Source organism: Sarcophilus harrisii, chromosome 1, assembly GCF_902635505.1.
Source record: "Sarcophilus harrisii chromosome 1, mSarHar1.11, whole genome shotgun sequence".
Taxonomy (NCBI): Eukaryota; Metazoa; Chordata; class Mammalia; order Dasyuromorphia; family Dasyuridae; genus Sarcophilus; species Sarcophilus harrisii.
This window is the reverse complement of record NC_045426.1, coordinates 39,968,927-39,981,869: the sequence shown is the minus strand read 5'-3', so window position 1 is coordinate 39,981,869 and position 12,943 is coordinate 39,968,927. Positions and strand designations below refer to the sequence as shown.

At 31.3% G+C, this 12,943-nt stretch overlaps 1 protein-coding gene across 1 annotated transcript in view; it reads right to left on the bottom strand.

The window, feature by feature from the left end:
- LOC100915406 (contactin-6) overlaps window positions 1-12,943 on the bottom strand; it is a 415,511-nt gene that overhangs the window by 139,471 nt on the left and 263,097 nt on the right. Inside the window, exon 10 of the mRNA XM_023498129.2 lies at window positions 6,931-7,081. Within this exon, the coding sequence (XP_023353897.2) occupies window positions 6,931-7,081 (151 nt within the window). The remainder of the gene's footprint in view (window positions 1-6,930; window positions 7,082-12,943) is intronic.

The following is a 12,943-nucleotide window of genomic DNA, read 5'->3' as shown; positions in this document are numbered from 1 at the left end:
GTGACCTAGAAGTCTACAATATATAGAATAAGCTATGTACATATTTAAGGAGTGAGTAGAGATGGTGAATAGAGAGAGAAGAGAAAGCTAACAGAAAATTTTACTGAAGAGATACAGTGGGTATGTTCTATTTAAATAACAATGTTGTATCATAGTACATTAATATGAGGCAGCCTAATATTTTCTAATAGTTTGATTATAATAACATAGCATTAATTCAATAACAATCATAATTAGCTAGAAATTGAACTTAGATCATCCTGCTTTCAAATCCAAGTTGCTAATAGCCATTATTCTTGGTTCACTAACGATTATTAAAATTTTGAATAAAAAGATGAGTTAAATTTTTAGTTCTTATAGCTCCTATGCATGACCTTATAAAGACATTTAATATTTTTGATTCTCAGTTTCTTCAATTAAAAATGATGAGGTTAGAGTAAATAATTTATAAGGACAATTTCAAATCTATAGATAATTTGTATTATCCAACATTCCTGTTTTTATTTAAACAATTTATTAAAAGAAGAAAAATATATATTTTGTGTAAGAAATGGAGAAAGCAGCTTTAAGAGGAATGTAAACAAATTTGAGATAATCTGAGAAGAAAATAGCTACTCAAAGAAAAGTTTTTGAGAAGAGGCATAACATTCTAAGAAAATGGGACTGAAAGTATGTTCCTTAAAAGAAACAGTGCTGACTTGTTAAAAATAGCCAGAATACATTGTTTCTCACATTAATTGAATATGACTTATTTCAGGATTTTGCTGGAAATATCTGAATCAAATAACTGGTCACTATGGGACATATGGTAGGTATACATGCATGTATGTATATATAATACCAGAAAGAAACAACTAGGTTTATGTTTGTTTCTTGCAACTGAAGAGTGGGTTACTAGATATGACTATACCATGATTTGAAGAAACCAAAGTTAGCTGACAAGACTTAGAAGATTAAATGAGAGAAATTACTCAGAGAAGATAAAAGCTCAGGAAAAGAAGTAATTAATGAAGAGAAATTGCGATGTAGTAACAGAAGTCAAAAGATCTAAGATGCTGAAAGCATCTAAGCACTGCTGAGCTCAGCTGACTAGAGAGAGACTGGCTCTACAGTGAACTGAGGGAATTGATATAACTATGGGAATATTTTGATTCTGAGATATGATTGGACAGATCATTAGTCAATTCAATTAAAAGAGCTGACTAAACACAGACTATATCATTATTTTCCCCAAGGGAAAATTTCTCATAAATTTGTTTACATTGTCTTTTTTCCCCTCTGTGACTTAGAAGTAAAAATATTTTAAATTCTAGAGGGCACTTACCTGAATAGTTTGCAAATCTAAGTATTAAATAGTACTTTTTACACTGAGTTTTGTGACTTTTTGTCTATATAAAGGTACAGGAATCTGCAAATTCCAATTTATTGTTATTTGTAGCTAAAAGAACTTTAAAATTACTTCAAAGGCTTCATAGGATCAGAAAACTATATTCATTTAGTAGATGATTGAAAATGGAGATAAATGCTATAACCAAGTAGTGATTTGTCATTTAACTTTTACTAAAAGATAGCAAACATATCAAAACCTACAGTAAAGGATGTGTGTTTCTTCAAACACATGAGTTTTTCTATTCCCTTGACTCACTGTTGGATATATTTAAGTTAATCACCATTACAATTCCAACTTGCTAAACAATATCTTTATAGGTTGGTCATAAGGGGAAAAAATCTAGTTTTTTGGGTTGAATTCTTATGTCTTGATTGTTTTTTTTAATAAGGAACATTTTTATTTCTCATTTAGTAAATGTTTCATAGTTCAGAGGTAAGGGTATAATTTTGACTGATTTTTGTAAAGAAGAAGCATAACAGTCAGTAAATAGAACTATAGATAAAACATGTCTTTGATCATAAATATATATCCCATTTTGAGCGTTTTGATGGGAATAGGTTGTCATATAGATTCTGTAGGGGAGAGAGACAGAGAAACAGGAAAAGATAGAGAAAGACAGAGAGAGACACAGAGAGAAACAAAAAGAGACAGAGAAAGAGAGAGACACACAGAGAGAAACACAAAAAGAAAGGAGACAGAGAAAGTGGCAGAGAGACAGACACACATACACACACACACACACACACACAGAGAGAGAGAGAGAGGGAGAGGTGTAGTGTCATGTAAATTCAAGCATCTGATATTTATATGTCATATTTAATGTTATTCAAGGACTTCATATATGCTATGATAATAATATTATAATATCCAATATGTAAAGTTTGTAAAGCATTTCCCAAATGGTATCACTTTGATTCTCATAGAAATCATATCAGATATATACAAATTAACTCATTTTGCATATTAAAATATTGAGGCTCACAATGTTTATGTGATTTTCCTGGGATTATTTAAGTATCTATGATGGCATTAAAACCCAGATTTTTCAAAATTGAATAAACTATCCACTTTATTGCTTATTTAATCTTCATAATAACCTTTTTAGATAAATTCCTAATTTGTCAGTTTTAGAAAGAGGAATCTGAGGTCCAGAAAAATTACATAATTTGCCCATGGCTACATTATTTATAATTATTAAAGCCCATGTTTATTCAGTTGAATAAATTCTTATCTCTATTAACACATGCAGACTGAATTGAAGAACCAAGATGGTTTCCTATCTTGGTATTTTAGAGGTAATTTAGGTAATTTAGAGAAGTATGCTTTTTTATCTTTAGATATAAGAATTTCATTTAAGTATAAGGGAACCAGACACATTTTTTTTCAACTAGGAAATATAACAAAGATGGCTTTATTCTCCTTCCCTGCCAGACTTTCACCTAAAGAAAATCTCTCTTCCTATCCCTTATGAATCAATCTTTCACATTTCATGTAAGCATTATTATATAGTTTGAGAATAATACAATTTTTCAAAATGGTTCATGATAAATACTTGCCACTCACAGAATCATAAAATGAATATCAAAGTAGACAAAAATGAGTAAACTTTACTCTAACTCAAAGGATCTTATCATATGTCCATATCCAAAAGCTGGAAAATTAATTCCAATATCTTCAGATTTTTAGGTAATTCTTGGTAATTAAGAGAAGCAGATCAACCAATTTAAGACATTTGTTAAAATGATCAAGGGTCATGAATAATGATAATAATATTAATAATAATAATCCCAGAACATTCTGGCTGAGTGGGTTCTATTCATGAAAGATGGCAAAGCATTTTCTTGTGTAATAACTATTCATACAACAAAAGGTCCCTAGAAGAGAAAGGGTTTTTCAGGTATTCTAATGTTCTGATGAGTTCTCTGCTACCTTTCAGAAACTGTCAATATAATAATATATTGTATGATTGCTTGTTTCAGAATTTTATTGTATTTGAGAATGTACACTATGCACTGGAAAGGATTTTAATTCTAAAAGTCAAATTTCAGATCCATGATATATTACATGGTTTACCTTGTACAAGTTACATAAATTTTATGGGACTCAGTTTCCTTCATTTGTAAAATGAAGTTCAACAAGATTAATCTTTTTGGTAATCTGGTTTCACTAGAGTTTGCAAGCATCTTTTTTTGAAGATATATCTGGTAGGATTATCAATATTGGAAAGGTAAAAAATGATTAGAACAGCAAGACTTCTTCTATTCATAGACTTGGTTGACTTATTTGTGGCTTCAGAGATAGGTCTGTCTAATTTCCCCAAGTTTTCCTCTATCATCCTTCTATCAAATGTACTCTTGATGAAGTTATATCCCCGAATTGGGGTTTTGAGAGTTAACCAGGGAGATATACTAGTCAATGTCAAAGAATAGAAACATGAAGCAAAACCAAAATAAGATATTATCTTTATGGACAATTTTAAGAAGACAATGGTTGGCTATAGAAGTGTGTGTGTGTGTGTGTGTGTGTGTGTGTGTGTGTGTGTCTGTCTGTCTGTAAGAGATCAAATCTGAAAGAGAAAAAGAAACAGAAATAAATACGTGCATTTTCACTTATGAATGTTCAATGTTTAAAATTAGATTAGATTTCCACAAAATGATCTCCTATTGTAGGAGGGTGTTCTTTACTGACCTTAGAAAACTACAAGGCCAGTAATAAATACAATAGATTTGTAATCTTTAAAAACATTGTGAAACTGAATCTTTTTGGAGTATTCTTTGAAGCTAATCAGCTAACTTGTTATATTAATTCTTAGGCAAAATAGATTGTCTTCTCTTTAGAGTTATAATCTGTATTTTAAATTATTTGTTCACAGAATCAAGTCCATAATCTCAGAGACCCTTTTATCTACTTTACAACTGGACAACATAACAAACAAGTAGCTTAGAAAATCTCTAGAAGAACTGAAATGAAGATAGTGCTTTGCAATAAGGAGAGTGTCACTTCTTCCTTCCCAGACAGTTCATCATAACTTGGAACAATCTAAATTACTAAAATGTATTTTCTGTCATCAAACTTGGTTGCCTTTTTTGCAATTTGCAGGCACTGCTCTTGAGTCTGTTCTCTTCTGACAATCTGAACAAGAAGAATCTCTTCTACATCATAACTACACTTTAAATAATGGAGGGAAGACATTTTTTCCAAAACCCAGTAAGTGTTCTCTAATATAATAGTAAGAACTAAGCTTCAGTTAAAAAGTCAAACAAATCAACAATAATTTACAATTTTATAGTCTGTTAGATTTTGCAAAGTTTTTTTTTGTCTCTTTACAATTTAATTTTTCATTTGTATCTCAAAAGAATCCTTTGAGATAGTGACAACACTATTATCATTTTGATTGATTAGGAAACAGAAGCTCAAAGCAGTTACTTATGTAGGGTTCAATTGCTAAGTATCTGTCAGCAGGAAGTTTACCCCTAATAACTTTCAGATGTATTGAACTCAAATTTTCAGTTCTAAATACCATATTTTTTTAGTTTACTAGCCAATTTGCTCATCCATATGGCAACCCTTTAAGCAGACCAGCACAACTAGCATGGCCCTCCCCCAAAACTTCTTTTCTCTAGGCTAAATATTTATAATTTATTCAATTTATCTTCAAATAGAAGAAACTCAAAATCATTTACTCTTCCTGTTTTTTTTCCTAAACACTTCATCTTGTCAATGTGCTTTCTAAAATGGAGCTCTCACAATATTTCAGATATGGTCTAAGCCATGCACAATAGAACAGAACTATCGGTTTCTTAATCCTATAGTTTATGTGTCTCTTAAACAGCATAAAATTGCTTTAACTTTCTTGGGATACCATACCACTGTTACCTAAACTGAGCTTGTAGTACATTAAAAATTCCAGACATTATTTCATTTGAACTATTCATCAGGCAAAACTCCCACATCTTGTTTTCATGAATCTTTTTTTTTTTTTAGAAATCATTTAAAATTTTGCATTTATCCCTAATAAATTCCTTCTATTTAGGTATAGTCCATTGTTCTAGCTTAACTACTGTTTAGATATTGAATATGTCAATCCTGACTTTGTGTCATATGTTAATTTAATTGCAGATCATCTTGTTGGGAACTCTAAATTAGCTTGTAGAGTGAACCAACTTATTCTCAGGAATTGCTAAAAACAGCCCATCCAGTTCCTATTGTCAACCATAATAGGAACTGAAATTTTCCCATACTCTCCTGCTTAGAATATTTGAGATAATCTTGATGAAAACTCAGTTTTCCCAGATTGTATTTTAGTCTTGACATCTTAATACACATTCTTACTACTCCTTAGATTTTGTCTCTTCCCCTAAGACCTTAAAAATTGCGATCCCCCCAAAATATAAATTGCTTTCTCAGTATAATTCAGCATTGCCTGGTTTTATGTGTTTTAGCTGTGTACTATTCATGTAACAGATATCAAAATCTCATTACCTGTAATGGGTGCCTCTATCATGATTGCTTAATGTCATGAATCTCTATTGTGCTATTTTTTTGTAATTTATTTTACAATTATGCAAATCCATTTCATAGTTTTACTCATATTATCCATTCTGATACCTTTATTACCACTTCAACTTAATGCATGCCTTTATCAAATCATTATTAAATATGTCATATAAGAAAGTACAATGCACAGATCTCTGAGGGAACTTTGGCGGAAAATCACCTTCCATATTAACATTGTACCATTAATGTTTATTCCTCAGAAATTATTCCCATATATCTAATCATTCAAATTCAACTAGTCTATTTCAGGTTAAGATTTACCACATGCACATATGTACATTTAAATAGATATAGGCATAGATACACAAATATATATATATATATATATTATATATATACATCTTTATGCATATATGTACTATGTATACATATGAATTCATATGTGTGTGAGACTTTTAGGAAAAAGAAATAGGAACAGTCTACTGTTTTCAAATTTTCATGGGGAATAGAACAATATTTATTCAGAGACATTTTCAAACTTTGTTATTATGGAAACCAAACTTTTTTTCTTTTTCTACACATCTCTATCTTCATTTTCTCCTCTGATGAATCCATTTTATCATGGAGTGAGCACCTGTGTGACCATTTAAGGATCAAAGCACCAGGTGTTCATGCCCAAGTATGCTTCTTATATATACTATTCTCCTTCCTGATTTGTCAGCATGTCAGTTTTAAAAAGCCCTTGAGTTGAAGAAAAAATTCTTAAGAGACTTTGAAAAATATGACAATATGCCTAAAGAACTGCAGTAAACTATCTTTTTGAAAAAGAGAATCTATAAGCATAGGGCTCACTATTAATAGCAGCCCTTAATTTTAATCATCATGCAAAGTGTTTTATTTTTCTCTTTCTGACTATGCTGTTGAAAGTGGAAGAAGGGGATAATAGTTGAATAATTTATAATGACCTATTACATTTTATCAAGTTACAATAAATTTCCTTGTTAAAAAAATATTTTGAGATAGGAACAAAAAGTCCTGGTTACCTTTTGCTTTGTCTGATCATCTCTGAACCTTTTGCCCAAGAAATCATTGCTCTGGGAGAAGCCTTTGGTTTACATTCAATGACAACATCTCCACCAACTTGAACAACAGAGATCTTTTGCATGGGATTTTTGGAGAAATCAGGGGCTGAGGCTAAAAATAAAAAAATAAAATAAAATAAACTAAGAAATAAAGCCTTTTATTCTTCCATTCATTAAATAAATATTTATTGGGTAGCTATAATCCCATATTGCTCTATATTATTTACTTTTCAATATTTCCTTATCTGTGAACTTGTTATATCTCACAATAATAAGTTTTTTTTTTTTTTAAGAGCAGAGATTCTTTAATTTGTATATTTGTATCTTCTGGATATAAGACCATGTCTGGTATATAATATCACTTAATATGTATTCGTGGAAGCCAACTAAATTGTGCCATCAAAGGAATTACATTGGAAATTGTATTTAAGAAGAAATGAATCAATGCATTTCAGTGGCAATTCAATTCAATTTGAGATTTATGTGTAAAATGTTTACTATGAAATAGACACTAGATATAGGGCCAAAGACAAAAAAAAAAAAAAAAAGCAAAATAGTTTGATCCTTCAAGGGGATAACTAGGAGGTTCAGTGGAGGCAATAAAAGAACACAGGACTTAAGGTGAAAAAGAATTGTGCTTGGACCTTTCTACATACATGTAAAACTGTGTCATGCTGGGAAAATTACTTAACTTCTCTGTCTCTTTAGTTTCCTTCTCTGCCGAATGAGGGATATAATAGCACCTATCAAATATAGTTGTTTTTAGGGTCAATTGAATGGATATGTTTAAAAGTATTGCAAATCTTAAAGTGATGAATAATGGTAATTGTATTGCTGTTGTTGTTATTGTTATTATTACTACCTACTTTTGAGTCAAGTTTCGGATTTACTACCCATTTTCGGACTCCAAAGGCCAGTGCTCATTTCACTGTGGAACAAAATTTCATAGAAATGTACACACAAATTATAAATGGCAGTCAGTTTTCTTCAAAATGTTTACCATCTTGTTTGAAGGGTAAGATATTAAAATATTCACGTGTTTTTAGGATAAGCCTCCTCTGAGAGGTATGTACTGGAATTTGATTCAGAAACATTAGAGTTCAATTTTGTCATCTGTAAAATGAACTGGAGAAGGAGATAGCAAAGCATTCCAGTACTTTTGCCAAGAAAATCCCAAATGGGGGAACAGAATCAAATATGACTGGACAACAATTTGATTGATTAAAAAAATAAAATAAGATAATATTTGGGAAGTGCTATGGAAATCCCACAGGGTTATATAAATAATAGTTATTGTTATTATATAGTCTGTCTATGATCATATCATTTTGTCAGATATGTCTAGGATTCATACATGGTGAAAATAGCTTGAAACATAAAAGGAATTTAAAAATGTAATTGAGGATTCATTGTTTTCCAAGAATACACTATGTATCATAGTTCATGAGCATGTGTGCATGCATACATACATTTTTATCCATACAAATCTTCAGTTTACTTCCATTCCAAGGACTCTTTTGGGGCCATTGTGAATAATATATACCAATTAATAATTACATTTTTGAATATATAGAGCTAGTATCAACATGCTGAAACAAATTGTATCAAAATTCAAACTATAACACTGAAGGATTGAGAGAATTAGACATCAAATTCCCCCAAGACTAGTAACACATGGGAAGCATTTACCTTCAAAGGAAGCATTTCCATATCCTTAAGGAATAAACTTGAGAACTGAAATGATTAAATGATATTTCTTTCTTCATGGTCTACCTTTTTGTTAATTATGTACTCCCATAAATTTGTTAACCTTCTGAAATTATCCTGTTGGTCATTTCTTACAGAACAGTAATATTCCATAATATTCATATACCACAATTTATTCAGCCATTCTCCAACTGATGGACATCCATTCAGTTTCCAGTTTTTAGCCACTACAAAAAGGGCTTCCACAAACATTCGTGCACATACAGGTCCCTTTCCCTTCTTTATAATCTCTTTGGGATATAATCCCAGTAGTAACACTGCTGGATCAAAGGGTATGCACAGTTTGATAACTTTTTGAGCATAGTTCCAAACTACTCTCCAAAATCGTTGGATTCGTTCACAACTCCACCAACAATGAATCAATGTCCCAGTTTTCCCAAATCCCCTCCAACAATCATCATTATTTTTTCCTGTCATCTTAGCCAATCTGACAGGTGTATAGTGGTATCTTAAGTTGTCTTAATTTGCATTTCTCTGATTTAATGAAATCTTTCTTATGACTAAAATATTTCAATTTCTTCATCAAATTGTTTATCCTTGACCATTTTCAATTGGAAATGGCGATTTTTTTATAAATTAGGTTAATTCTCTATATATTTTGGAAAGAGGCCTTTATCAGAAAACTGACTGTAAAAATATTTTCCCAGTTTGCTTCCCTTCTAATCTTGTCCATTAGTTTTGTTTGCAAAAACTTTGGATATAATCAGAAATTTTTATTTTTGATATAATGTCTCTGTTTCTTTGGTCATAAAAGCCTTCCCCTTCCACGGGTCTGAGAGGTAAAATATCCTATTTTCCTCTTTTATTTAATTTCATTCCCATGCCTGGGTCATGAACCCATTTTGACCTTATCTTGGTGTCGGTTTGGTATGGATCAATCCTGTTTCTGCCATTTGCCAATTTTTCCCCACAATTTTTTATCAAACAGTAAGTTCTTATCCCAAAAGCTGGGATCTTTGGGTTTTCAAAGACTAGGTTGCTATATTTGTTGACTGTTTTATCCTAACCTAATCTATTCCACTGATCCAACTAATCTATTCCTTAGCCAATACCAAATAGTTTTTGGTGACTGCTGCTCTATAAATTTTTAGATCTTGCTAAGCCACTTTCATTTGATTTTTTTTTTTTTCATTAGTTCCCATGAAATTCTTGACCTTTTGTTTTTTCAAATGAAATTTTGTTGTTATTTTTTTCTAGGTCATTAAAATAGTTTTTGGGAGTCTGACTGGTATAGTGCTAAATAAATAGATTGTTTAGGTAATTTTTATCTTTTTATTTTGCTCGCCCTATCAAGAGCATTTAATATTTTCAATTGGTTAGCTCAGACTTAATTTGTGTGAAAAGTGGTCTGTAATTTTCTTCATAAAGTTTCGTTTTCCCTGGGCAGACAGATTCCTAAATTTTTTATATTTCGTGTTTTAAAGGAATTTCTCTTTGTAACTCTGACTGTTGGATTTTGTTAGTGATATATAAAATTGATGACTTATGTGGGTTTATTTTAAACCATCAACTTTGCTAACGTTGTGGTTATTTCTAACTTTTTTAGCAGAATCTCTGGGGTTCTCTGATCCATGTCTCGGCAAAAAAGTTGGTTTCCTCATTGCCTATTCTTATTCCCAATCTCTTTTCGCTCTTATTCTTAGCTAGCGTTTCTAATACAATATTAAATAGTAACGGTGATGTGGGCAACCTTGTTTCCTCAGATCTTTTGGGAATGGTTGCGTTTGTCTCCATTACATATGATGCTTACTGATGGTTTTAAATTCTTGATTATTTTAAGGAAAAGTCCATTTATTCCTATCTTTAAGTGTTTTAATAGAAATGGATGGGATTTTATTAAATCTTTTCTGCATCTATTGAGATGATCATATGGTTTTTTAATTTGGTTATTAACATGGCCAATTATATTGATAGTTTTTCTAATATTGGAACCCTGCATTCCTGGTATAAATCCCTTGTCATAGTGTATTATCTTGGGATGATTTTCGGTAGTCTTTTGCTAATATCTTTTTAAGATTTTAGCATCAATATTCTGGAGATTGGTCTATAATTTTCTTTCTCTGTTTTTCACCTCCTGGTTTAGGTATCAGTACCATGTCTTATCTAGAAAATTTGGTGGTCCTTTTCCCTATTTTTCAAATCTTTTTTAATTGGGGCCAATTGTTCTTTAAATGTTTGGTAAAATTCAGATGTAAATCCATCTGGTCCCTAGGGTTTTTCTTAGGGAGTTGTTTAATTTCCTGTTCCTATTTTTTTTTCTGAAAGGGACTATTCAAACAATTTCTTCTCCTCTTTAGTCCCGGAATCTGTATTTTTTGGGGTGTCATCTATTTCCTTGGTTATCAAATTTATTGGCATAAAGTTGAGCAAAATAACTCCTTTTATTTCTCTAATTTCCTCTTCATTGGTGGAAAGTTCTCCCTTTTTCATTTTAAGACTACTAATTTCATTTTTTCCCTCCTTTTTTCTAATCAGATTTACCAAGGCTTATCATTTTTTGGCTTTTTCATAGAACCAATTCTTGTTTTATTTTAGTTTTTTTTTTCTTTCAATTTTTTAATTTCTCCTTTTAATTTTAAATTTCAATTTAATTGGATTGGGGTTTTTAATTTGGTCTTTTTTTTTTTTTTAGTTGCAAGCCCAATTCATTAATCTTTTCTTTCTCTGTTTTATTCAAGTAAGCCTCTGGAATAAAATTCCTTCTTATTACCGCTTTGGCTGCATCCCAAAATTTGGTATGATGTCTCATCATTGTCATTATCTTGTGTGGGTTATTAATTTATCTATAATTTGCTCTTCACCCAATCATTCTTTAAGATGGTTGTTTAGTTTCCAATTCTTTTGGTCTATTTCCCCTAACTTTTTGTTGAATGTAGTTTTTAATTGCATCATGATCTGAAAAAAGCATTTACTATTTCACTTTCATGCATTTAATTTTGGTCTTTATATCTAATATATGGTCAATTTTTAATAGGTTCCATGAACTGCTGAAAAAAGTATATTCCCTTCTATCTCCATTCAATTTTCCAAAGATCCAAATTCCCAATTTTTCTAATATTCTATTTACTTCTTTAATTTCTTTTTTATTTGTTTTGTGGTTTGATTTTCTAATTCTGAATGGGTTGGGTCTCCTACCATTACAGTTTGTTGTCTTTTATTCTTGCAACTCTCAACTTTTTAAATTGAATGCCATAAATTTTGTATTGTTTAATTTGATATTGCTTCGTTGTTTATGCTACCCTTTAGCAGGATGTAGTTTTCCTTCCTTATCTCTTTTAATTAGATCAATTTTCTTTTGTTGATCTGAGATGGATGGCCCCTCTTTTTGACTCACCTGAAGCATAATGATTTTTATTTTACCTTTCTCTATTTATCTCCCTGCTTTAAATTTTTCTTGAAAAACATATTGTAGGGTTCTGACTTTGATCCAGTCTGCTATCTGCCTCCTCTTTATGGGAGGTTCATCCATTCACATTTCAGTTAAATTACTAAATCTTTTCCCCATCCTTTAACCCCAGATTATCTTTATTAAACTTCCTCCCCCCCCTCTTTCCCCCTTTTAAACTTATGCCCCTCTTGTATCACAATGCACCCTCTTTATAATCCCTCCCTCCCCCCCTTTGGTCTTTCCCCTTCCTTCCCTTATTACTCTTTTTCTTTTTCCCCTTTTCCTCTCCCCGTTTTAATGGGGTGAGAGAATTTTCTCTAAAACAAATGTCAATTATTTTTCTTTGGCCAACTCTGATGAGGTAAAGATTCACCCTGTTCCCCCCTCTCTAAATTCCCTCAGATATGATAAGTTTCCTTTGCCTCTTTTGTGGGATGTGGTTTCCCTCTTTTTATCCCTCCTTCCCACCTTATTCTGCCATCATCCCTTTTCCATATCTACTTCCCTTTTTATTTATTCAGTACAATCAAATTATACATGTATTCTTTTTGTATATACAAGAAATACAATTCTCAAAGAGTTATTTTTTACCTTTTTCTGCATCTCTTGAGTTTTATGGTTGGAATCAAATTTTTTTTTTAGTTCTGGTTTTCTTCAGAAACAAATGGAAATTCATTTGTTTCATTAAATTCCATCTTCTTCCCTGGAAGAAAATGCTCACTTAGCTGGGTAGTTTATTCTTGGCTGCATCCCAAGTTCTTGTGCCTTTCGGAATATCATATTCCAGGCCCTTCTTTCCTTTAATGTGAGGCAGCCAGA